This window comes from Cotesia typhae, unplaced genomic scaffold (genome assembly GCF_013202065.1).
Source record: "Cotesia typhae breed Kobodo isofemale line unplaced genomic scaffold, CoteBio_Ctyphae contig_5, whole genome shotgun sequence".
NCBI lineage: Eukaryota > Metazoa > Arthropoda > Insecta > Hymenoptera > Braconidae > Cotesia > Cotesia typhae.
This window is the reverse complement of record NW_027423757.1, coordinates 8,369,784-8,392,922: the sequence shown is the minus strand read 5'-3', so window position 1 is coordinate 8,392,922 and position 23,139 is coordinate 8,369,784. Positions and strand designations below refer to the sequence as shown.

The following is a 23,139-nucleotide window of genomic DNA, read 5'->3' as shown; positions in this document are numbered from 1 at the left end:
TGTAGAGTAAAAGAGAGAGAGAGAGAGAAAGATAGTTGTGGTGATTGTCATCTATTGTAAACACGTGTGGTATGGCTCTTTTAGCTAAAAATGAAAATTTAAAACTTGTACCATGGTTTTCTCTGTAAGTAAAATAAATATTTTAAGAAAAGTTCAATTAAAAAAATTTTTTAATTACTGTATTTTTATAATTTTAGTGCGGAATGGCATCAAGTTTACAAACAAATTTACTCGAACGATACCCAGGCACAGACAAAAGGTTATGAGACCTTACTTGTATGGAAAGCTCGGTAAGTTATTTTATGAATTAAAATTAAATTAAATAATAATAAATTAAACATTAATAAAAAATTATTTAATATTTTAGAATGCCAAAGCTGCCCGTCGGAGTAGATTGCACGCTGTCATTAATGCAAGTTTGTCTTCGTGACAGAGATTGGAGTCCCAAAATAAACAATGGAGAATTGCCACTCTCTTATGAAAATGACTTGTGTTTGTTGTACTCGACGACAATAATGAAATTTTTAAATCACATTGCTAATATTGGCAATACAAGACATACTTCGTTGTTTAAAATTGCAAGACAATTAAATATTCCTAAGTGGATTGTTCATTTACGACATAATGCTGCTCACGGTCATGAACTTGCGTCAATAGAGTTACTGAGAACAGCAGCTAACGTGTTATTAAGTTGGGTTCACGATGAATATTGGACAGCTCAAGGAAAAAAAAGTATTGACCAGCAATGTTCCAGAGATTTTGAAATTCCTGACAGTGAAGAAACAGCAGAAGCTCGAGTACTTGTTGATCTTATTGAGTTGTGGATTGCAGTTGGTCTCTATATGGCGGTAGATTATCATTCAGTGTCAGATTTGCCTGATGAGCATCTTCGAGATACATTGAATGATTTAAAAAATTACTCCAAAAAATCACGGAATAATTTAAATGAGAAAAAAGATAATAGTGATAGCGATTATCCTTTATCCATAGCACGTTTATATTTATTGACTGATATTTTTACAATTCTCAGTCGTTATAAAACTTCATATGACAAAACACAAGTCGTGTTGAATATTTTATTCAAAAATGAGGCTTTTTTACCAACGTCTGATTTTCTTAACTTGCTTATTAGCAAATCTGAATCGACAGAAACTACTGACTATTCATGTTTACCAGAGGTAATGATAAAACTTTGGCAACCCTTTATTGCTATGCTACATGAAAGAAAAATGCTTGAAGCTTTGACATTAAAATTAATTGACTTTACAAATTCATCAGTTGATAACCATAGGAGATTGTGTGCAGCATTGTGGATTAATGCTATTGCTCAAGGATTGATCAAAATAAAAATAGCTCAAGATAAGATACAAATATTTGAGCATTCCATGTTGAAGAATAATAAAAAAGTTAATCCAAAATTATTGGAAATGAAATTGAAAGAAGAACTCAATAATTCACACCCAGAATTGGAGCATGCTTTGTGGTTGAACTTTATGTCTGATATTCCACCGATGTTTATTAATATTAATTTTGCTTCTGATTTGGCAATTAATGCCAATGAATTTACTATTAAATTTATTGAACCAATTTTAGACTTGGTTGAACCACGTATTGATGCTGAGAAAAAGACTCAATTACTATCTATAATTCGTATTCATACCAATACTGACGTTGATAAAATTGATATTGACAATGATAGAAATTCTCAGCATAATTTTAGTAAAATTTACACGATTGAAGATATTAAGAAAATTACTGGGAATGAATTTAATCATATTGGTTACAGCAGTAAAAATAATGTAACTTGTGAAAAGATAGATTTAGCTGATATGAAAATTCGTAATACAAATTGGGAATTGGCTTCAGATAAGTATAATTGGAAAAGCAGTGATTTTGGTATTCTGCCATGGCAAATTGACAATTTAGAAAGGATTGAATCTAAAGATGTTACTCCAAAATTACTTTATCCTTCAAGAGAGTCTGATATTATTCCTGGAATAATTGACAGTAAAACGATAATGTCATGCAGTCAGATTGATTGGGATACAGTTTTACTAAAGAAGAAACAACGAGTGAAACGTAAACGTAAGAATAATGATGCAGATGATATGATAAATAAAGCCATTGAAATTGTAAAAACAAAAAATAATAATTAAATTTTTTTTAAATAAAAAATAAAAAAATATTTTAATAATTTAATACAAAATTTTTAAACATTTATAATATATATTTGTTTTTATTTTAATAATTATAAACTAATAATTGCACCCCAGATATAATTCTAAACTAAATACTGTAATATGTCGTTACTAAAGATTAGCTAATGGTATAAAAAATATTAACTATCACAATATGTTCTATACGCACCATAAATTAAATTTAACATTTTTATTAATAGATATTTTTATTATATTTTCGTCTGTAAGTTTAAAAAACATTTCAATTTAATGAATATAATTTTTTTATTCATTAATTTATTTAACGTAGATTGGACGGTTATTCGTTGTGAACGTTAGTATGTATTTAACAAAGGTAAGTTCTATTTTTTAAATATTTTTATAGCAATTTTTTTTAGTGAACTAATTATTCAATTTTAAAATGCATTCAATATTTATATCTTGACTTCAATTCTTTGGTTTCAATCTTTAAATATAAGATTGAGTTGGACCCTCATATATTTACTTTAAAAATTCATACCCTAATATATTGTTAAGGCTGTCAAATTGCTTTTAATAATAATTATCCGATGAGTACCAATATTGTTTTAATTTTTTTTCTTCTGTATTTTTTTACGAGATCACTTAACGCTTTTCATGATGATAGATATTATTGATTAATTCAAAAGAAACAATACCAGATTAAATTTAATTAATGTATATCCTAGTATGAGTATGGAAAATAATCTGTGGTATTAGTTTTTTTCATTACTTCTTGGAGATGTTTAGAAGTTTCCAATCCAAATTGATCGAGAGGTGTACGTGACATCGCAGCCACTCTATAACAATGAATTGATTTTAATTAATTGATTTTTAAAACAAAAATAAATAATTAATATTGTTACCTTCCACCAGAAATAGAGCACAAAAATTTCCAATAAGATCCACGTAAATTTTGTGGTTCAATAATTGCCACGTGAAAAAGTATAGCTGTACAGAAGCAATAGAAGAAAATATTAAACCACTTTACTTCTGGTAATATTCCATCATCGACTCCACTGTTCCACAGAAGCTGAAATTAAAAATATAATAAATAGTAAACGTAAAAATAAAAAGTGCTACATTATATTTTCACATACTTGTAAAGATTTCCACATAACATACAACGCTATTGTATTACTCGGATACATCGCAAATGATACACTTGCTAATAAACTTGCAGGTATAGCGTGAAATTTCGAATTTTTATTACTTAAATTTCTCAATAAACATGATACTAACTGTTGGAAAAATAAATCAATTAATTTCATACACTTTTTTAATTATTATATTAATTAAAAAAAATTACCCGATAAATTCCAGAAAATCCTCCAACAAATAGTGCCAAATTAAAAGTACTTTTCTTAAAAAGCTCTTCTTTTAACAAACTAGGCTTTTTCATAAATTTTCTAAACTTAAATATCAAATTCAATCCTAATTGAATAGATAATCCAAAACTGAACATTTTACAACTACCTCCTAGAATAAAATGCAAACAGCTGTACGGATGGGGACACGAATTGTGTCTAGCAGTATTTTTAATCCAGTTTATAAAATTTTGATAAGCTCGTATTGATTGTTGTATAAAATTGTAAGAAGACTTTTTTTTACTTCTATCAACTGAATTTTTTATTTGACTATTTATATTTTTGCTAGTTGATGGTTCAGATATCAAAACTCGGTGCTTTGCAAATTCAGGATCATCATAAGGACTAACAACAATTCGTAGTAATTTAAAAATCGAATCTGTCTTTAAACTTTTGCTCCGATAAAAATAAATCAGTGTGGCCATACTAGCTGCAAATATATAAACATTTCCGTACGGTATTGGCTTAACAATGCCTCGCCATTCAGCCATCCGAAAAACTGTCTCTGTTGCCTATTACAAAAAAACTACTTAAGATACCGTTAAATATTTAGTTATTTTTGCTATGTCTTATTAACGGATACATACGATATTGGCGACATACAAACACAAAAGTGTTCTTCTTGAAGGCCTTTCAATTACTATCGCAGCTAGACTCGAAAGAAAGGATGGAAGAAAAGATACTGTTATAATATTGAAATTTCCTAATAGTTTTCTGTAAAATTAATCATAAAGTTAAATGATTTATATGTTTGATAAAATATATAGTAATGTACCTGAAAGTACAAATAAATATTGGATATGTATAAGCGCTCCAAGATAAAAATGCAGTTGATTGTAAAATACCAAGGATCGCTTTTAGTACATCGTTTTTTGAAGGTACTTTTCCTCTCATTAATAATGCTCCCTATAATTAAATTTGAATAATATTTATTATTAAAATTAAAATATTAGATATTTTATATTATACATAAATTTTTTTTTATATTGTAAGAAATATAAATTTGATATTGACATATAAATAAATAAAATAAAATGAAAAAGAAATTAGCAGACATCTGACAATTTTTATAATTTTTCTTATTAAAAAACTTGTTTAAAAAAAATTTAACTTGTAGAAGATTTGAAAAATTACAAGTGCAATTTTTAAAAAATATTTTTATAATTTTAACTTAATTAATGAAAAAAATTTTTAAACGTCTGCTGACTTCAGTATCATGAAATAAAATAAAAAACAATTTTCAAAACTTTAATTTTACAGTAAAAAAATAACATACCAAGTAAACAGTTGAATATATTTTAAAGGATTCTTGGAGAGCATGAAGCCCAAGTCCAACTTGTGCTGACATACATGAATCCGTCCAAGGATGTGTAAAATCCTTACAATTATTTGTGTTAATAGCAAATTTACTCAGTTTGGAAGGCATCTTCGATTATTACTAAACCACTTCTTAGAAAAGTATTAAATATATTTCTTGAATGATTTAAAAACGTAATATCATGACATGGAATGTTAATTAATTCGTTATTGTGCAGTTATTTTAATTATTAATTAAAAAACCAATCAATTGCACCTGTATAAGAATTAAAAGATGAAAACTGAGTCCCGTGCAAAAAAGTAATAATCTTTTTCGTACTTTGACCGCTTCCTGTGAGTTTCATCCTATGTATGATAATTTAAATGTTGTTATCTGTCTTTTTAACATTACGCAATGAATTCAGACTGAATAATAAACTGGTTTTTGATATAATATATATTGAACAGTGTAATATGGCCTTGTTTCAGTTCATCGTTTATTATTATTAAATAAATAATCCAATAATCCATACGTCAATCCCGTTCAATTTATTTCTTTTTTTTTATCATAACAATTATTAAATTTTCTAAAATTAACACTGACAATTTATGAAAATCCACGTGAGCTTGGATTACCTTTTCATTTTATCATCGATTGTATGTATACATACATATATGGTTTATTGTCAAGCATGAATCAAACAACTGATCCAAGAAAACCAAATAAAACAACTATGAAGTTGTAGTCCATTTTTAAATACCTCCCCTACCTTCGCGTAGATTTAAATGGCGCGAAATATTGAATTCTTTCACACATTAATAACATTTCTCATATTAAATTTATTTTTAATTTTTAAACAAAAAATCGTTAATCAAATTTATTAAAATAAGACATCAATAAATATTTATTAATTGAATTTATTATAAGATATTTTCAATATTTAACATTAGAATTAAAATTACTGCTTAATGTTTAGTTAATTAAAATATACATCTGTTAAATGTCAACACATTAAGAAAAAATAAAATTGTGTTATTAATAATTAAGGGAAAAAAATTAAACATAAAGTTATATCAAATTCAAGTCAATATTTTATTTATATATTGGTAATATAACATTCATAAAATAGATTAACTAAAATAAAGAATGAAAATGTATTTACACTTAACGTGAAGAAAATCAATGAAAATACTTTTTTTTTTATAGTTTTTAAATATCATGTCGATACCAAAATATCTCTACACAGGTAAGTAATAATTATACCTATAATAATATTACAACCATATTTAGCATTTAGGAGTATTAATAATAAAAGAAAAGTCATATATTAAAGTAGTTTCAATAACTAGAACGAAAAATTGTATGTACAAGGTTTTTGTAAATAATCTTTACGTTTTAATAGCCTAATCAATAGATTTTTAACTATCTATTACGTCAGTAAAATAATAAAAATTAAATTAAGCTTTGTTACAAGGTAAGATAGGGCAATTGAGTGGAGGAGGAGGAACTAGTAGCGGTAATGGAGTGGGAGGCGGTGGAGCCTGGATACTATTCGGCGATGATGTTCCTTCAACAGGACGTAAAATTGCGCTATAAGCAGCTAAATAACTTGGCCAAAGATGCGGAGGCGGTGGAGATCCTGGTGGTGGTGGTGGAGGTGAACGATCATCCATATCGTCCGAATCATCCATCAACATTGATGTCAATGGTGTTACTTTTGGTTTCTTTAATTTTATTATTTTTACCTGAAAATAAATAAATTTTAAATAAAATTTCCCTTTATTTATACTAATCTTGAATAAAAAATAATAAAAGTTATTTACCTTGACCTTCTTCTTAATTTTCAAAGGTTTGGCACGTTTAACCTTCTTACGATTCTTCCGAGACCTTGATCTTCTGATATGTTCATGTAGAGGATCATGTAAAGAAATGGGGTTTGGTGGTGGTGGAGATGGCATGTCACCCTCACAGCCACTTGGACTCGTACCTTCTCCTGGTTTTATACCATCAGCAAACTGCACTGATTTGCGTGATCTACGTTGTTTTGGTATCCGTAATTTTTTTTCCTCTGGATCTACTTCAGTTGATTTTTCTTCGCTTACATTTGCTATTGATGGTTTTCCACTATTAGCTTGTACCACATCAGCAGTACTGGAAGCAGTATTAGAATCATCATCCAACACACCGTTTGCTAATCTTTCATCCCATAGACCAGGAGGAACGAGAATTCCTTTTCTAGGTGGTGGAGGCAATGGTGCCGTAAGATCAACATTAGTGTCTTCATCAATATTTTCATTAACAGTAGGTACATCAATGTCAAGTGGTTGATCACTTAAATTCACAACGCGTGATTCATCATCTTCAATTTCTGGCTCAGGTTCTATTTCTTCCTCATCTTCCTCTTCATCGTCTTCTTCAACATCTCCTTCGTCATATTCTTCTTCTTCATCTTCGTCTTCCGGAGGATTTTCATCTGATTGCGCAAGCGTCGGAGGGATTTGATCATCAATATCTTCGTCATCAGCTGAGTGTCCAGGCTGTACACTAACTGGTGCATCTTCTACTTCAACTTCGACAGTAGTATCAGGTTCAACGGGTGATTCAGTAGTTACATGACTACTAGACTGCCCCAAAACACGTTTAGCACGGCGATGCATTTTTTCCAATTTTTTACGTTCTTTTTCACGACGTTTTTCGTCACGCAATCGTTTTCGCTCTTCTTTTTCTTTCTTCCTAACTTCCATGATAGCTTCATAATTGTAAATTGGCTGAAGAACCGGTGGTGCTTTTGGAGGTTCAAGTTTAGGAAGTGCTGCCATTTGCGTTGGTCTTGAAATCGGTTGAATGTGGGTGACTGGAGGGACTGGAACGATCATTGGATGCGAAACTGGTGGTACACTTGAAATTATCGGCATTGGAACAGGAGTTGGCATAGGAACAGGAACTGCCATTGGCACGCTGCTCATTGGTAATGATGATGTGGATGGTATTGGTGCTGGTGGAGGTACAGGTCCACTCCAATCTAATGTTGTAGATGGTACAACTTGCACGACATTGCCTACACGTACCAAACGGTTTGGATTGTTATTACTAGTTGACGATGGTGGTGTTGGCATATCACTTCTGATTCCGACAGGAGGAACTGGACCAGTATATTCAGCTGGTACGACTTGTAGAACATTGCCGACTTGGAGCACTGTAGGCTGTTGTGGGCGTGCATATGGACCATGAAGAGATGTTGGAATACGTGGTTGAAGAACTGGCACTACCGATGTTGGTGGATATTGCATGGTTTGTGGATTATACTTGGGAAGATGGTAAGGATGAGGCGGTGGTGGTGGTGGTGGTGGTGGCGGCAGTGATGATGGTAGAGGTGATGGTAAAGACTCTTGACTTTTCTTAATTCCTAGTTCCAATTCCAGCCTTTCATCCAGAGAAAGACGTTTTGGCGATCCTGCAGGTGGATTTATAGTCACAGCTGCCATAGTCGGCGTAGTTATAGTGGTGGTCTCTAAACGTGGTGGATAAGTCAAGTTATTTCCTGGATAATACGAGTATTCAAACTGTTGAGTAGGCACTGGTATATTATTCGAATCGTTAATTTGTGAAATACTTTGAGGTTTTTGATGGGACAATGAACTTATTCCCGGCGGATGAATGATTGTTTCTATTTGTTGAATTTTTTCTTTACTAGGGCTTCTTCGGTAACCCATACCACCAACTGTGTTTAATTTTCGTTGTTCTGGAGAAAATGATCTTGAACGCCGGGATCTATCTAATGATTTTTGACCACGATCCGAACTTCTTAATCCTAATCTTGACCTTGATCTTGAAGATGATCGAGATCGCGACCTAAATCTTTGCATTGACCGTGATCTTGAACGTGAGCGACTTCTTGATCTGGATCTAGTCCATGATCGAGATCGAGAGCGACTTGAGTATCTACTACGTCCAGATCTCAGCGGAGAACCTCTTGATCTCGGAGACAGTCGTGATGATTTTCGAGTGTCCAAAGATCTGCTACGAGATGAGTCAGGTGATTCACGAGATCGATCCCAATCTATATCACGATTCCGTCGTTCTCTACTTCTACTTCGGCTTCGGCTTCTACTTCTGTAGCGAGATTTATTTAAATCACTTGAAAATGGAATGTTAGTATCCAAAGAATCGAGAGGTCGATCCAAAACAGCTTGTCGTTGTTTATCACCACCATGAGCAACACCTCTTAAAATTTCCATAGGATCATAAGCTTTCTCGCTAATTTTTTCATGACTCCAATCTCTGTCACGACTACGATCACGTTCACGACCTCTTTCGTTTTCATTGCTTCTATGCAATCTTCCTCGATGATCTGGACTTCTTGAAAATCTTTCTCGTCTATCATCAACACGACCCACACGTTTTTGACGGTCCCATGATAATTTGTCATCTCTTTTAGAAGGAGTCCTACTGCGACTCCGGCTCCAACTACGGCTTCTACTGCGACTTTTATTCCATGAAAGTGGAGAATGGCGTTTTTCTTTTAAGCCGCGATCAATGAGAGGACTAATCTTCTTTTGATCAGCACTAAGGGAAGATCTTTTTGAGTCTTTATCATCAACTTTTTTACGATCTCTAGAAGCGTCTTTGACTGAACCTCGACTACTGCTGCGATAGCTTGAACTACTTGCTCTGTCTTCACTACTGCGAGTTTTAGATTTGTCAATTCGGGTAGACGAAATTCGCTTTGAATCTTGTTCTGGAGATCTTGAATATGATCTAAGTCGTACTTCTTGGAAGCTTGCCCGGAATTTTCCTTTTTCTACAACAGTATCTGACTCACGTGTTTGGGTAACAAAACGAGTATCTTCGAATATTGGTACGGAGATATCCGCAGATTCACCCGACTTGACTTCAGATTTTGCTAATTGTAATTGTTGAGGACTTAATTTGAATGATGATACGTTTGAATCGATTTTCTGGTCTGAAAGTTGAGAAAAGTTGTCTGTAGATTCACGTGTCGCAAACTCAGCAAACATATTCATACGTAATTTCTTCATTGCATCAGTTTCTACAGCCGGACTTGAATTTTTAGATTTTTCCAAAGAATTATGCTTTCTTTTAACATTTTCAGTATCACTATCGCTACTTTCGCTGCTACTACTAGAGTCACTACTATCACTACTACTCTCACTAGATTCTTTTTTATTCTTTGATGTCTGTACTGATTTAACACCAGTAATTAATGATGACTGGTTTTCCCAATCAATTTCTTCTTCTTCCCAGTTTACAGGCACAAGATTATCATCTTCCAACTCTTCTTCTTCTTCTTTTTCTTCTTCTTCTTCTGTTTTTAATAAAACTGGACTAGGTTCAGTCCATCGCGTCGTCGTCGGCATTTGTTGTTCAGGTACAATTTCTACAGCATTATTTTCACACTCTGGAATATTTTCTACCCAGTCTAAAGATTTTTCTTCTATTGAAGTTTTTGCTGCTTCGTCTTCTTTTTTAACAAAGTCTTCTGGAATATCATCAACCTTTTTCTCTTCTTCTTTTTTCTCCTCGATAATTATTTGAATAGGTGATGTAGTAGTTTCAATTTTCGGTTGATTATCCGCAACTTGTAATTCATTCTCAATTTTAATTTTTTCTTCCATCAACATTTTCGCTTCCCGTTCACCTTCTTCCTCTTCATCTTCCCAAATTCTTAATGAACAAACTCTATTAATCTGCTTCTTTTTATTTTCTCGCTGAGTTTTGTTCTTTTCAACAGGAATATACATATCAGATTTACTGTCATATAATAATGCTTTCTCTACTTTTTTATCAGATTTTTCTGTAGGTATTTCTTTTGTCGCATTTGTAATGAATTTCTCTACAGCATCCATACTGTCAACTTCCCAATCATTGATAATAGGTAAAGTTTCAGGATTCTCTTCAAGTTGTGTTAAAGATGGAAAATGTAAAACGTCAAAATCCAGTGATTCTGTTAATTTAGCACGATATTTTTTAAGTTTTTTAATCAACTCCGATTGACTGGGTGAGCGTCGCTTTGAGCGACTTTTCTTTTTCCGTTTTTCACGAGATTTCTTTTTACTGCTGACATCGTCCGATGATTCACTGCTATCATCGCTTGATGTGCTAGAAGTACTAATACTGCGACGTTTCTTTTTAATTTTTTTTGTCTTTTTATTTCTTGAACTATCTCTTTGACTCTTTTTATCACTTTGATTATCACTTACTGTATCAGTAGTTATTTCAATAACGTCGGTAGCTTTCTCAGTTGGTAAATGATGCACAGATTCAGTGTTTTTGATAGATTTTTCTTCATCTTCTACAGCAGTAGGATTTTCATTCACGACTTCACTTTTTTCACTTTGCAATTCTTCAATTTTGGATTCTTCTGGCTGTTGATCATCAAGCGGCTGTATAATCTGTGAATTTGAGCTGTTGTCCCATACTTCATAAAGCTTTTCAGCTGTCGCTGCTTCTATGATTACCTGTGGAATTGTTTTATCTTCTGAAAATTCTTTAATTTGAGCAACTTCAGGACTTACTTCAATGCTAACATTAGATTTTTTAACTTCAGTTTCCCAGTGTGGTGATTGTGACACATCTTTTTTAATAATAACTTCGAGATTTTCGTTTTCTATCTTCTCATTTTTACACTCATCAGCAATTTTTATTTTTTTCTTCTCAGCAGACTTACATCGTCTTTGTTTAGATGTTTTACGATGTTTTGAATCTCTTCTTTTCTTACGCTTACGCGTTAATTCATCAAATTCATAACTTGAATTTGAAACTGTACTTTCCTTTCTTGAACGTTTCTTCTTATTTTTAATTCGCAGTTTCTTTTTCATTTTTCTTCTCCTTTTCTTTTTCTTCGATAAATTAATACTCTCATCACTAGAAGAAGCATCACTGTCACTACTAGAACTATCAGAACTTGAATCTCGTGTACGTTTCTTCCTTCTCTTTCTTTTGCGTTTTCTTTTACGTTTCTCAGCTTCAGAGTCCGATGAACTAGATGAAGAATCACTGCTTTCACTAGACGATACTTTTTTTCTATTTTTCTTCTTTTTACGTTCTCGTCGTTTTCGGGATATCGATGATTTTCTATGTTTTATTTTTTCTTTAATATTTTTCCAACCACCTAATTCAGAATCTATTACAATTGTTCCATCAATCTTTTCAATTTTAGCATCAGTAATATCTGAAGTATTCTTAGAACGACTTAGAGATTTATTTTCCTCCACAGAATCTATAATTACTGGAGTAATCTTAGTGTCTTGATGGGTATTTTCTTCAGTAAATTTATTAGTTATTATTTGATTAATAACCTCTGGCTCAACGTCAACTTTGATCACTGAAGGATTTTCAAAATTTTGATCAACAGCTATAGAATTTTCTTCCTCTTCATCATGACCAACCATCTTCAGAAATTCTTCATATTCTGATACCAATTTTTTTCCAACTTCAACTTTTTTAATTAAGTTATCATTATCGTTATCTGTAACTAATTTTAATGTTTCAGCTTTTATTTCACTTGATAATTCTTCAGTAGGTGTCCCTTTTTTTCGTATCTCTTCATTAGATACTAATAAATCTGATTCAACTTTATTAGATAAGTCTTCCTCGAGTATTATTTTATTTGAACAAGAAGATTCAGAAGTTGAGTCTAGTTTTTCCAGCAAAATAATTTTTTCATCTTCAGCTTCTTCGTCCTCTTTCTCCATTTCTTCATCCTCCTCATTTTCCTCTAGATCTTCATCTTGTACTTCTTCTTCTTTTTGTATATCACCATCTTCTTCTTCTTCTTCTTCCTCCTCTTCTCTGGTTTCCAAACATTCTTTTGTTACAGATTTTACATCTTCTGCATCGTCTTTCTGTTGTACTTTTGTGACTTCATTTTCTTCATCTGAATGTTCTGAATGAACCTGAGAAGAACTGCACGAAGGAACTTCAACTTTTGCGATAGCCTCATCTCCACTGTCCCATTTAGATTTTGATTGTTTCGACTTACGTACTGAAGACTTAGATTTTTCAGTATCTTTAACTTCATGCGTTGCATCTCTCGATCTAATCCTGTGCAAATGTTTGTACCATGTCCGAGGACCTTGATCGTATTCAACTTCCTTTACAGGCTCGGCAGTTCCATCGGCTATTTTTCGCATGTTATTACAGCGATCTGGGGGAAGTATTTGATAAAGTTGCTGACAGGGAAGTAGAAGAGACAGTTTCGGATTTTCACTGTAAAATAAACTCGGAACATTAAATTTCTTTGTAACACGAATAGATTCTGGTGGGTACTGTTTTTTAACATCATTTATTCCATCAATAGTGACACAATTTCGTTTCACATGATGATCTCCAATCATTAACATGTGTTCCAGTTGTGCATTATAATCTTGTGCTGTTTTAAACTTAACTTCTCTATCTGCAAAAAAAGTCGAATCTTTATTTATTTCTAACGATAAAGATCTTTCTCGTATTCGACCATTTTGCGCTTTAAAATTTTTCCAGGGAGTTCTTATTTTCCGCTCAATGATTTCCTCTTTTTTCTCTTTTTTATGATCATTATAATTCCGATTTTTGTTGAAATGCTTATTGTCGTGTTTGTGTTCTTTCATTTTAAACTGCTGATCCATATCGAACAAATTACGTCGAGATTTTTCTCTGTCCTCTCTTTCTCTTTTTTCTCGATCCTCTTTTTCTCTTCTTTCTCTACTTTTAGAACGATCACGAAAATGTTCATTGTTAAATGTTCTTCGTCTATCATTAAATTTTCTGTCACCATAATTTTGATTGAAATTACCCCGTCGAAAATTGTCATTTTGAAAATTTTGACTACGACGATTACCCCACTGCTGATGCCTTCCAAAACTCTTATTGCGATCACTTCTACCATTATTACGGGGTAAATCATCAAGATTATTTTCTTCTTGTTGTTGTCTTGCTTTTTGCTCACTTAATTGCATGGCTAATAATTCTTTTTCTTTAGCGGCTTCACGAATGATTTCCTCGATAGCCGAAATTTTCGGTTCAGCTCTTTTTTTAGTTTTTTTACTTGATGATTTTGTTTTTAGTGTTACTGTTATATCAGGTTTAATTTTTTCGGATAATTCAAGCTCAATACTTGTTTTATTTCTCGCTATATTTTCTCCTCCCATTGAATCTTTCAAACTGCTTAATTTTTTCTTATTTACTTGGAATGAATTTAGGTTACGACTTTTAAAACTAAAACCTTTATCAGGACTCTTTTGTATTAATGGTGCAGTAAACTTACTAGCAAATGCCATCAATCGTTTCTTAGCTTGAACTTTTCCGAGAACAGGTTTTGTTATTTTAGGGCTGTCAGCCGCGGATTCATCATCAACAGGACCACGATTGCTGTCTGGGGTCTCTGATCTATCAACATTAGCAACGCTGCTTGAACTCTGAGACATGTCGTCTCGAGATTGTTGTGGATCACTCAAGCCCGGTGATTCCATGGTGATTATTTTCCAATACTTAGACTATCTTCTACTTCAACACCTAAAAATTAAAAAATATTTCAGTAATAATATAAAAAAAAAAATTAAGATTAAATTAACGCAAGCCTTATATAAATACATATGTTATTATTATTAAATATATTTACCGGGTGTACTTTTGTAATAGTATATTATATATTTACAAAAATATATACATACAGTCAACTGAATGCATTGCACTCCACGTTAAATATCAATTTTTATAAACTTTAAAAATTAATCTATTGTTTACAGCAATCACAATACAAATTATTATAATTTATGAATATAAAATTTGGCAATACATAAATACGACGGTCATTTTGGTTAAACTAACTGTTGCCAATATAATGACCATAATTTTTTTATCAATGGCGGCAGCACTACTACCAATTCGAACCGGGAAATTTGAAATTCGAAAAAATGAAATTATAAAATTCAGTATATCATTTATTTGAAAATTAATTATGATAATTAATTTAGCAGATATTTGGTAATTTTCAGAATTTTTTAACAAATAAATTATGGCAAAAAAAAAAATTGACATTTAGAAATTTTAAAAAATTATAAATGCAATTTTTGAAAAATAGTTTTTCAGAAAAAATTTATTTGTTAAATAATATTAAAAAATTATCAAAATATTTATCTGAAAACAGTTTTTTTTAATAAAATTAACAAAAATGTATGTCAAAAATCCATTTTATTTTTATTTATTTTATTTTTTATACTTGTACAATTAATACTTTATATTTTATCGACTTAATATTATTAAATGAAAATTTAATCATCTAAATCTTCAATTTCGGAAGCATCTCCACCCATTGCCTTCCAAAATGCTGTTACAAGTTGTTCCGCCGCTGCTCGACGATTACTTGGAGACAACGCAGCCGCATGTTCTTTCATAGCCATTAGTTGGCCAAATAATTCACCAAAATCTGTATTTTCTTCTCCCATAATACCATCTAAAATATAGAAATTAATAATTGAGAAATGTTTATTAAAACTTAGGATTTAATCAATTTCAAATGATCTAATTTTATAATACCTAGTACACTGTTCATCAATAAATTATCTGTACCATTACGTGAAGCATTCAGTTGAATATTTTCTAGCTGATCTTTTATTTCATTTACATCTGGCTCAGTTGATGTTGAAATTCTACCATTAGGAATACCTATGTACAATATTAAGAGATATTAGTTATTTTTTAATAATCAATGTATGTGTGACAAATATAATTTACCTTTCAATATTCTATTAGGCCAAGTATGAGTATGCAATGCTTCAATAAGTCTTTCAATACCAAATTTTTCCGGTTCCAAGTCATTGTCCATTGAATCCGATGTTGCATCAGAATTTGTCATTTCAACTAACTCAAACTTATGAATATGACACCATTCAGTAACTAAAAAAAAAAATTCATTTAATAATTAATTGAAATCAGTATTAGAGCAGCAAATTTATTTAATTTAAGCTTAAAGAAATGATATTCATTTTTTATACCTTGATCTTTACTATGTGCATTGGGAAAAGCTTCACAGGCCAGCAAAAAAATATCAGCCTCACTGAGAGACTGAATCAGTGAAACGTACTGTTCCAAATGCAATGGTTCTTCTCCCTGAGTCAATTAATTTACATGATAACATTTCAGTGATAAAAATAATTATTACTAAGTCCCTTAGGATTTTTAAATAATAAAATTGCCTTTGGTTCATAATGAAGTATCACTGCTTCGACTCCATCAACTGGTATTCCTAATGGTAATTTCTCTGTAGCACATAATACTACTTTTGCTGAATAATATTTATTGTCGACATCCCAAGAAAAATATTTAATATCGTCATCATCACCCATAAGCTGTGAATCTAAATCTATGTAACAATAAATAAATAATTTCATTAATTATATATTTAAATAATCGAATAGAATACTCACTTTTTAACCTATAATATTTTGATAGTTACCTTTAGCTATCGCACTTGCTTTACCACTTTCGGTGCTTAAAATAAGAACTCTTGGTAAATCCATTTCTATAAAAAAGTTTTTTTTTTTTTTTTTTTTTTTTTTTTTTATTTATTGTAGTATTTATTATTATTTAATATACAAGTAATAGTAAAATAATGAAAGTAATTGTCAAAAAAAATATAGCATCAATACAAAGTGACACTAGCGTTTTATTTACTAAACACGCATACTATATAATATAAAATTAAGAAGGGAGAAGAAATATTGTGTTTTGAAATAAATTGCAAAAAATTTTAGAAATAACTAAACGTCAAATTTAAAGCAAATATTTATCTTTTTTATTTGTATATAATTAGTTATGACAAATTAAATTTTCCACAGTACAGAGGGATGTTGTAAGTGATATCAAAATTCGAAAAAAAAAATCATGATTGAAAAAAAATGTTGAGACAAAGAAAAAAAGATTGAAAAGAATTGATTTTCTAGTCGATCCAATTTTTTTCAATACTTTTTTCTTTGTCTCAATACTTTTTTTTTATTCAGAGAAGAGAGTACATAAGCGTCTACATTAATAATAATATTAATAAATTATTTGTAAAATTCATGTTCAGATTCGTCTTTCTTAATATTATTCTTGTATCCTTTCTCAAAGTCTTTAGTAAGAACAATGTAACGATTTTCACGTACAGCGTGCATACCGGCTTCTTGACAAATAGCATTAATGTCAGCACCTGAAATTCTATCAGGTCGTGCGACGTAGTCTTCAAGATCGACTTCCTCACTTAAATTCATTTTAGTAGTGATTGTTGAAAAGATAAGACGTTTTTGACGACGATCGGGCAGTGGAAATTCAATTTTACGATCTAATCTACCAGGACGCAAGAGAGCCGGATCCAAAGTATCAGCACGATTAGTTGCCATGATAACTTTAACATTAGTTGTTTGATCAAAACCGTCCATCTGGTTAAGCAATTCCAATAGAATACGCTGAACTTCACGGTCAGCACCAGTTTGAGCGTCAAAACGTTTTGTAGCGATGGCATCAATTTCATCAACGAAGATAATAGCTGGAGAATTTTCCTTAGCAAGACGGAAGACATCTCTCACCATTCTTGGACCTTCACCAAGATACTTTTGGACAAATTCAGAGCCAACAACACGGATGAAAGCAGCTGTTGTGTGTCTAGCTACAGCCTTAGCAAGCATAGTTTTACCACAACCGGGTGGTCCGTACATCAGAACACCACGTGGTGGGTCAATACCGATTTGCTTGTATAATTCAAAGTGAGTCAGTGGTAATTCAACTGCTTCGCGAATTTCTTGCTTCTGCATATCCATACCTCCAATATCGCTGTACTGAATGTCAGGCTTTTCATCTAGAAAAAAAATTATAAAATGAAATTTCGTTAATTTGAAAAAGTGGAGTGAAAATAAAAAAATATTATCTATTTAAATTTACCAGCTTGAAGCATGGAAATGCTAGAGTCAGCTTCGGGTGGCAAGACATCGACAAGAGCATTGCTGTGCTTATGAAGAGCAACACTAGCCGAAGGCTTCAACAACTCGCGGTCAATAGTTGACAAGATACGCACATAATAATTAGATCCTGTTGTTGAACCAACGATACCAGTATTTTGGTCAACAGCCTCCAAAAATTGTCCAATTACAAGCGGCACACTCTGGATACGCTTAACTTCTTCTTGAGCGTGTAAGTATTCTTTTTTCAAATTGCGCTGTTCATCTTTAATGTATTCTTCTTGAACTTGAAGAAATTCGAGCATCCGTTGTAATTTCTAGTAACAGTTCAAATATTCATTATCTATATTATTAAGAGAATAAGCAAAATTTTGTGGCCAGTGTAGTTTAACATAAGTCATTATTTAATAAAGCAAAATTTTATTTATTTATATTTCACAAGTCACAACAGTCACATAGTGACTGAAAGGTTGCTAGTCATTGATAATGTAAAAATATGTCTATTCATATTACATATTTAAGAATTAACAATATAAAATTACATGGTAAAAAAATATTCTGAATTTGACTTTTAAAAATTCTTTAAATGAATTGTTACCAAATTTTTCTTAACATGCATTTAATTTTTTTTTTTTTTTTTTTTTTTTTTTTTTTTTCAAACAAAAAAGTCGGATGTTTGGTACTTTCTATATTATCAATAAAATTAGTATACCTTATATCTTGTGTAAAGATCTTCAACATCTAAATCATCACCAACGCCTGAGTAATGGCCTATTGCAGGCTTAACATCAATTTCAGAGACATCCTGTTGAAACAAATAAATAAATATAAATGAATTTCATTAATGAGGATGGTTATCAAGTAGCTAATGACAATGGAGCCTAGATTGTGTCAATGCTGTCATTATTTCATTTAAATAAACCACAAGCCCAGTGTTTATTAAAGAAATCATTTAAAGTGAAAATATTTGTTTAATTTATTGATTACTTACTTTATCGGGTAAAATAATTCCAAGTTCTTCCATTGTTCTATCTTAAATAAACTTTTAATGTCCAGCCAAAATAGTTTTTGGTTAAACTGAATGACTTGAGGAATATTCACTCCCAACTTGAACTATATAAATTGATTTGAGAGATAATGTTAGGTGTCACTGTGTGAGTTGTCCGGTTGATAAGAAAGAAATTTATGTGAAATAATTATAATCAATACAGTCACTAGATGGATCTGTTGTCGTTTTAACTGTTGTGAAAAAACATCACCCGCAGGACAAATTTACAGGCGCAAAGCCGAACTTTTAAAAAGTTTATTTATATTATTACAAAATGTTGATATACGATGTTTCGGATAAAGAAAAAGTGATAAACTCAGTTACAAGTCAATTACGTAATTTAGGAATAAAATCACGTATTAAAAGACACGTGAAAAAAGTTGATAGCGATGATAAACAGTGCGAAAAATTGAAAAAAGTTTTCAATGTGCCGTTGCTAAATCAACCGTTGGATGTTGTACAATTGTCGTCTGGAGCAATTGTACAAGTACCAATATTTGTAAAGCATGCTATTGTTTTTATTGAAAAACACATTAGTCAGGAAGGTTTATTCAGAAAAGCTGGTTCTCAAGCGCGACAAAAAGAGTTAATAAATCGGCTAGATAATGGCAATGAATTAGGAGAAAAATATCATCCACTTGACGTTGCTAACTGTTTAAAAAAATATTTTCGCGATCTTCCGGAGCCAATAATACCATATGATTACCATGAAATATTTGTACGTTGTTTTATGCTCAAATGCTCCAAAGTTGAAGCAATACTGATGGCTTGTTTATTATTACCGTCACTTCATTTAAATACACTGGCATTTTTTATGGATTTCTTAAAGAACGTATCCCAGCATGAGGGTGATAACAAAATGTCTAGTGATAATTTAGCTAAAGTTATTGGACCTAACGTCATGCCATTACGCGAAACGACGATCACTGCCATGCAAACGAGATTGGAAGCACATCTTTTTATCGTCAAGGTTTATAATATTTTTTTGTTTAATTATATAATTGCATATTTTTCAGGGATTATTGATTAATAATTATCATTTATCATTAATGTCTTTAGGTTCTGATCGAGAATGCCCGTTGCATAGGAGTTCTACCAAAAAATTTAATTGATGAGCAAAAAGAAGCTTACTGTATGGATATTGACATTGATCGTGGTATTGAAGATCGTTTAAAGGAAAAAAGGAAAAAACATCGGAGTGGAAGTCTTACCCGTAAGATTTTTTAATTAAGCCATATAGTTTATTCGAATATCAAAAATATTGATTAATTTTTTTTTTTATTATTCTATAGGAATGTTTAATGGACTTAAAAAAATTGTTGGCAAAAATGGATCACCTGAGCCTGTTCCATTAAATGGTAGTCATTCGAAACTTATGCCTTATGATTCATCTCAAGTTTCACCTAATAAAGCTGCTAAAAAGCGACGAAATGGCGATGAAGTATCTGCGCAAGCAGTGAGTTCAAAAAAGAAACGAAACTCATTAGACAATGATTTAAGAGCTACAACTTCAATTCCACAAGTGGTTCTAACTTCACCAAGGGATGGAAAATCATCCGATAAATATTCAGCCTACAAATCATCTAAAGTTCGTAAATATTTGACTCATACTGTGCATACTGGACACAATCAGAAACCAGAAAAGTCTAGAAAATTGGGAATAAGTTTGGATCGTCTTGTTTCACGCAGTAAGCAAAAAATAAATGAACTTGAAGCAACAAAAGAAGAAGATTATCCTGATTCTTCAGTTGAACGGCGTTGGAGTACATCCAGTGAGGCCTCTTCAAAGAAGAGTCTTAAAAAACAACGAATGCAGAATTGGAGTGCTTCGTCATTAATGAACTCACCATCAGTAGCGTCGAAGCAAAGAGAACGTTTTGTAAAAGCTACAATGGGTGATCAATACGAAGATGTATTTAGAAACGCAGATGTAAACTTATCCGATGAAAATGAAGAACGTGATGACATTAATTCAACTAGTCAACGTCGTAGATCACAACGTTTATCAAAGATGAACAAGAGTAATCAATTATCTGATGATAAAGGTGATGAATCATCCGAGGAATATGTTAAAATACCGAAAAGAGAATACGAAGAAATTAAAAATCGAGTATCGGCTATTGAATCGCGGATTTCCCAAGAATTTGGTATGGACGGTATTATTGACCACAGTGTAAGTAAAAATATAAATAAAAATTCTGTAAATGATGTACAGAATGAATACGAAAAAACACTTGAAGAAGCTAGTATTGAAAATATTGTATCAGCTGATCATTTAGCAAGACGTTTGTCCAAGGAATTGAAAATAAGAAGAAGTTCAGAGCATAAAGTCATAAGGTCACCAAGTGCTAGAAGAATAAGTAGCTTACGAAGACGTTCTCAAGAAAAGCCTGTCTCTGGACGCCGGCGACAAAGTCTTAATTCACCATCTTGGCAAGTTTCTGAAAAAAATAAAACAAAAAATTCAACTACTAAAACATCTGAGAATAATAATGATGATGCTACTTCATTTTGTAGTGATGAAACAAATGCGCGGTTGATGTATCTGCAACAACAATTAAGCACACTGATTAGTCACACAGCGGAGCATACTGGTGCTACTCTCAGTGACGATGAGGCAGCATTAAATATCATCAATATGCCAAAGTCATCTATAACTGGTGTACGTCGTGCTTCATCATTTCATGGCAATGAACTTGTCAATGAGACTCTTCAGTTCAACAGTCGGATCGATAAATTGAAAAAGACTAATAGCCAGCGAAATATGATAAACGATCAAGAGCAAATTACGCATTGCAGTGATTCAAGAGTGCTCGAAATAGTTACAGAGAAAAAAATATCTTGGAAAAATGCGAGCTTTTATTTTGAATGTGAAACTCCGGCGAGAACTACTACTGCAGCGGTTCAAACTGCGCGAGCGTCTATAGCAAAATTACGTACTCAGAATGCGGGAATGGTGTTGGCTAAAGCAAGGTTATTCGATCTCAATGAGAATAAAAATTCCCAGGAATCTTTAATGGAGCGACAAAAACGGAATAATAATAGACAGCAAGAATTAAAAGATTCTAAATCATTGCCAGTAGATAATAATATACGTAAGAAAAAAAGCAAAAGCCCAAAGAGTGTTGGTTCTCGACCAAAATTATCTAAATCTCCAAATGAAATAACTGTCACACCAAACAGCAGTCGTCAGTCTTTAGATAAACGTACGATTCGTCGTCATAGTTTATTATCTGATCAAGAAAATAGACAGCGGGTTGTAGACGATCATCAATTTATATCTCCAAGTACTCGAAGAGAAAGTGGTAGACGTTTAAGTTCATCAACAAATGCAGCAATTCCTAAAAGTGAAAACGATTTAGTTAATCACGCGGCTCAGTTTGTAGATGTGAGTACTATTAATACTCCACTCATAAAGAAACCACTATCTACAAAAACACCAAAAAGCGCACGGTCCCTGGTACGAAGACCTGCTATAGATTCTCGAAGGACGCCGCTAAAAGCCGTACCACCGTCTTCCGGAACACCAAAACGTCAGAGTCCACGATATACTTTAAAGACACGACAATTATCTCGACACGTCAACTAATTAATTATCCCTTTTGACACTCTATAGCATTGTATTTTTAACCCGTTTTATTATCATGAATTAAAATGATCTCACGAATGATCACCTTGATGAATATTTATAATATTGATAAATGAATTGATTTTTTATATATATTATTATAACTAAAAGTAATAATAAATATAGTTTTTACAAATAACTGAGTTTACAACAATTAATAATAGTAAATACATTTTTAATTGTTATAGCAGTTTATTTTCATTTTTTTAAAGGTTTAGAGTACATAGGCATTTGTAGTTCATTCTTTATTTATTTCATAATTTTTTTTTAATCTTGATTCATTGTGTTACTCTTATTATTATTATTATTATTATTATTATTATTATTATTATTATTATTATTATTATTATTATTATTATTATACATTTTACGTAAGATCAGAGAAAAAATTCAGGTTACAATATATATATTTGTATAGTCTATAAATAAGACTATTAATCAAAATTTATTTTTTATTTTTATTTTTAAGAACCGTGCTCAGCACTTTAGTTCATATTTGCCCGCATCCAGTGGAACAAACTCCTCTCTTTTAACACCCTTTAATTTTTTATTTATTTTCATTTATTATCAATTTATTTGTCTACATTGCTACGAAATCAATTAAATTTTAATCCGATTAATTAATTTTTTTTTGTTCAATATCTACAATTATTCACAATCTGTTTTGTTTTA

The 23,139-nt window shown here is 31.5% G+C and overlaps 6 protein-coding genes across 7 annotated transcripts; 2 read left to right on the top strand and 4 right to left on the bottom strand.

Moving 5' to 3' along the window:
- The first annotated feature begins 10 nt into the window (after positions 1-10).
- On the top strand, positions 11-2,183 carry LOC141530758 (uncharacterized). The gene is made up of 3 exons (XM_074248061.1): positions 11-124; positions 198-290; positions 368-2,183. The coding sequence occupies exons 1-3, from the start codon at positions 72-74 to the stop codon at positions 2,154-2,156; spliced, it is 1,935 nt and encodes a 644-aa protein (XP_074104162.1). The 5' UTR covers positions 11-71; the 3' UTR covers positions 2,157-2,183.
- Positions 2,184-2,219: 36 nt separating this feature from the next.
- Positions 2,220-5,553, bottom strand: LOC141530763 (transmembrane protein 135). 2 transcript variants are annotated; one of them, XM_074248073.1, is made up of 8 exons: positions 5,199-5,553; positions 4,839-5,135; positions 4,338-4,468; positions 4,150-4,276; positions 3,505-4,074; positions 3,296-3,436; positions 3,062-3,228; positions 2,220-2,995 (listed from the first exon to the last, which is right to left on the bottom strand). In XM_074248073.1, exons 2-8 carry the CDS (start codon positions 4,986-4,988, stop codon positions 2,881-2,883), a joined length of 1,401 nt encoding a protein of 466 aa, XP_074104174.1. In that variant the 5' UTR covers positions 4,989-5,135; positions 5,199-5,553; the 3' UTR covers positions 2,220-2,880. The 2 variants fall into 2 exon arrangements, with proteins under 2 accessions (XP_074104174.1, XP_074104173.1); XM_074248072.1 differs by having other exon boundaries at positions 4,839-5,553.
- Positions 5,554-5,956: 403 nt separating this feature from the next.
- On the bottom strand, positions 5,957-14,668 carry LOC141531107 (uncharacterized). Its single transcript, XM_074248622.1, has 3 exons — positions 14,479-14,668; positions 6,683-14,372; positions 5,957-6,604 (listed from the first exon to the last, which is right to left on the bottom strand). The coding sequence occupies exons 2-3, from the start codon at positions 14,327-14,329 to the stop codon at positions 6,317-6,319; spliced, it is 7,935 nt and encodes a 2,644-aa protein (XP_074104723.1). The 5' UTR covers positions 14,330-14,372; positions 14,479-14,668; the 3' UTR covers positions 5,957-6,316.
- Positions 14,669-15,044: 376 nt separating this feature from the next.
- Positions 15,045-16,515, bottom strand: LOC141531119 (alpha- and gamma-adaptin-binding protein p34). The gene is made up of 6 exons (XM_074248648.1): positions 16,315-16,515; positions 16,055-16,221; positions 15,854-15,968; positions 15,594-15,755; positions 15,396-15,524; positions 15,045-15,312 (listed from the first exon to the last, which is right to left on the bottom strand). Exons 1-6 carry the CDS (start codon positions 16,376-16,378, stop codon positions 15,131-15,133), a joined length of 819 nt encoding a protein of 272 aa, XP_074104749.1. The 5' UTR covers positions 16,379-16,515; the 3' UTR covers positions 15,045-15,130.
- Positions 16,516-16,629: 114 nt separating this feature from the next.
- On the bottom strand, positions 16,630-18,931 carry Rpt3 (26S proteasome regulatory subunit Rpt3). The gene is made up of 4 exons (XM_074248647.1): positions 18,783-18,931; positions 18,504-18,596; positions 17,775-18,108; positions 16,630-17,691 (listed from the first exon to the last, which is right to left on the bottom strand). Exons 1-4 carry the CDS (start codon positions 18,813-18,815, stop codon positions 16,904-16,906), a joined length of 1,248 nt encoding a protein of 415 aa, XP_074104748.1. The 5' UTR covers positions 18,816-18,931; the 3' UTR covers positions 16,630-16,903.
- A 109-nt stretch (positions 18,932-19,040) lies between these two features.
- Positions 19,041-23,079, top strand: LOC141531109 (uncharacterized). The gene is made up of 3 exons (XM_074248627.1): positions 19,041-19,809; positions 19,899-20,052; positions 20,132-23,079. Exons 1-3 carry the CDS (start codon positions 19,114-19,116, stop codon positions 22,426-22,428), a joined length of 3,147 nt encoding a protein of 1,048 aa, XP_074104728.1. The 5' UTR covers positions 19,041-19,113; the 3' UTR covers positions 22,429-23,079.
- Positions 23,080-23,139: the final 60 nt, after the last annotated feature.

What these genes read in the sequence shown, in the direction of transcription:
- LOC141530758 (XM_074248061.1), top strand. Translation starts at nt 72, where the DNA reads ATGGCTCTTTTAGCTAAAAATGAAAATTTAAAACTTGTACCATGGTTT. An exon ending in CTTGTACCATGGTTTTCTCT is followed by an intron (nt 125 to 197) that starts GTAAGTAAAATA and finishes TTATAATTTTAG; the next exon opens with TGCGGAATGGCATCAAGTTT. An exon ending in TTACTTGTATGGAAAGCTCG is followed by an intron (nt 291 to 367) that starts GTAAGTTATTTT and finishes TTAATATTTTAG; the next exon opens with AATGCCAAAGCTGCCCGTCG.
- LOC141530763 (XM_074248072.1), bottom strand. Translation starts at nt 4,988, where the DNA reads ATGCCTTCCAAACTGAGTAAATTTGCTATTAACACAAATAATTGTAAG. An exon ending in ATATTTATTTGTACTTTCAG is followed by an intron (nt 4,277 to 4,337) that starts GTACATTACTAT and finishes TTAATTTTACAG; the next exon opens with AAAACTATTAGGAAATTTCA. An exon ending in TTATGTGGAAATCTTTACAA is followed by an intron (nt 3,229 to 3,295) that starts GTATGTGAAAAT and finishes TTTTAATTTCAG; the next exon opens with CTTCTGTGGAACAGTGGAGT.
- LOC141531107 (XM_074248622.1), bottom strand. Translation starts at nt 14,329, where the DNA reads ATGGAATCACCGGGCTTGAGTGATCCACAACAATCTCGAGACGACATG. An exon ending in AAATTAAGAAGAAGGTCAAG is followed by an intron (nt 6,605 to 6,682) that starts GTAAATAACTTT and finishes ATTTATTTTCAG; the next exon opens with GTAAAAATAATAAAATTAAA.
- LOC141531119 (XM_074248648.1), bottom strand. Translation starts at nt 16,378, where the DNA reads ATGGATTTACCAAGAGTTCTTATTTTAAGCACCGAAAGTGGTAAAGCA. An exon ending in TACTTCATTATGAACCAAAG is followed by an intron (nt 15,969 to 16,054) that starts GCAATTTTATTA and finishes TAATTGACTCAG; the next exon opens with GGAGAAGAACCATTGCATTT. An exon ending in ATTGATGAACAGTGTACTAG is followed by an intron (nt 15,313 to 15,395) that starts GTATTATAAAAT and finishes TCTATATTTTAG; the next exon opens with ATGGTATTATGGGAGAAGAA.
- Rpt3 (XM_074248647.1), bottom strand. Translation starts at nt 18,815, where the DNA reads ATGGAAGAACTTGGAATTATTTTACCCGATAAA. An exon ending in GAATTATTTTACCCGATAAA is followed by an intron (nt 18,597 to 18,782) that starts GTAAGTAATCAA and finishes TTGTTTCAACAG; the next exon opens with GATGTCTCTGAAATTGATGT. An exon ending in CATTTCCATGCTTCAAGCTG is followed by an intron (nt 17,692 to 17,774) that starts GTAAATTTAAAT and finishes TTTTTTTTCTAG; the next exon opens with ATGAAAAGCCTGACATTCAG.
- LOC141531109 (XM_074248627.1), top strand. Translation starts at nt 19,114, where the DNA reads ATGTTGATATACGATGTTTCGGATAAAGAAAAAGTGATAAACTCAGTT. An exon ending in CACATCTTTTTATCGTCAAG is followed by an intron (nt 19,810 to 19,898) that starts GTTTATAATATT and finishes TAATGTCTTTAG; the next exon opens with GTTCTGATCGAGAATGCCCG. An exon ending in TCGGAGTGGAAGTCTTACCC is followed by an intron (nt 20,053 to 20,131) that starts GTAAGATTTTTT and finishes ATTATTCTATAG; the next exon opens with GAATGTTTAATGGACTTAAA.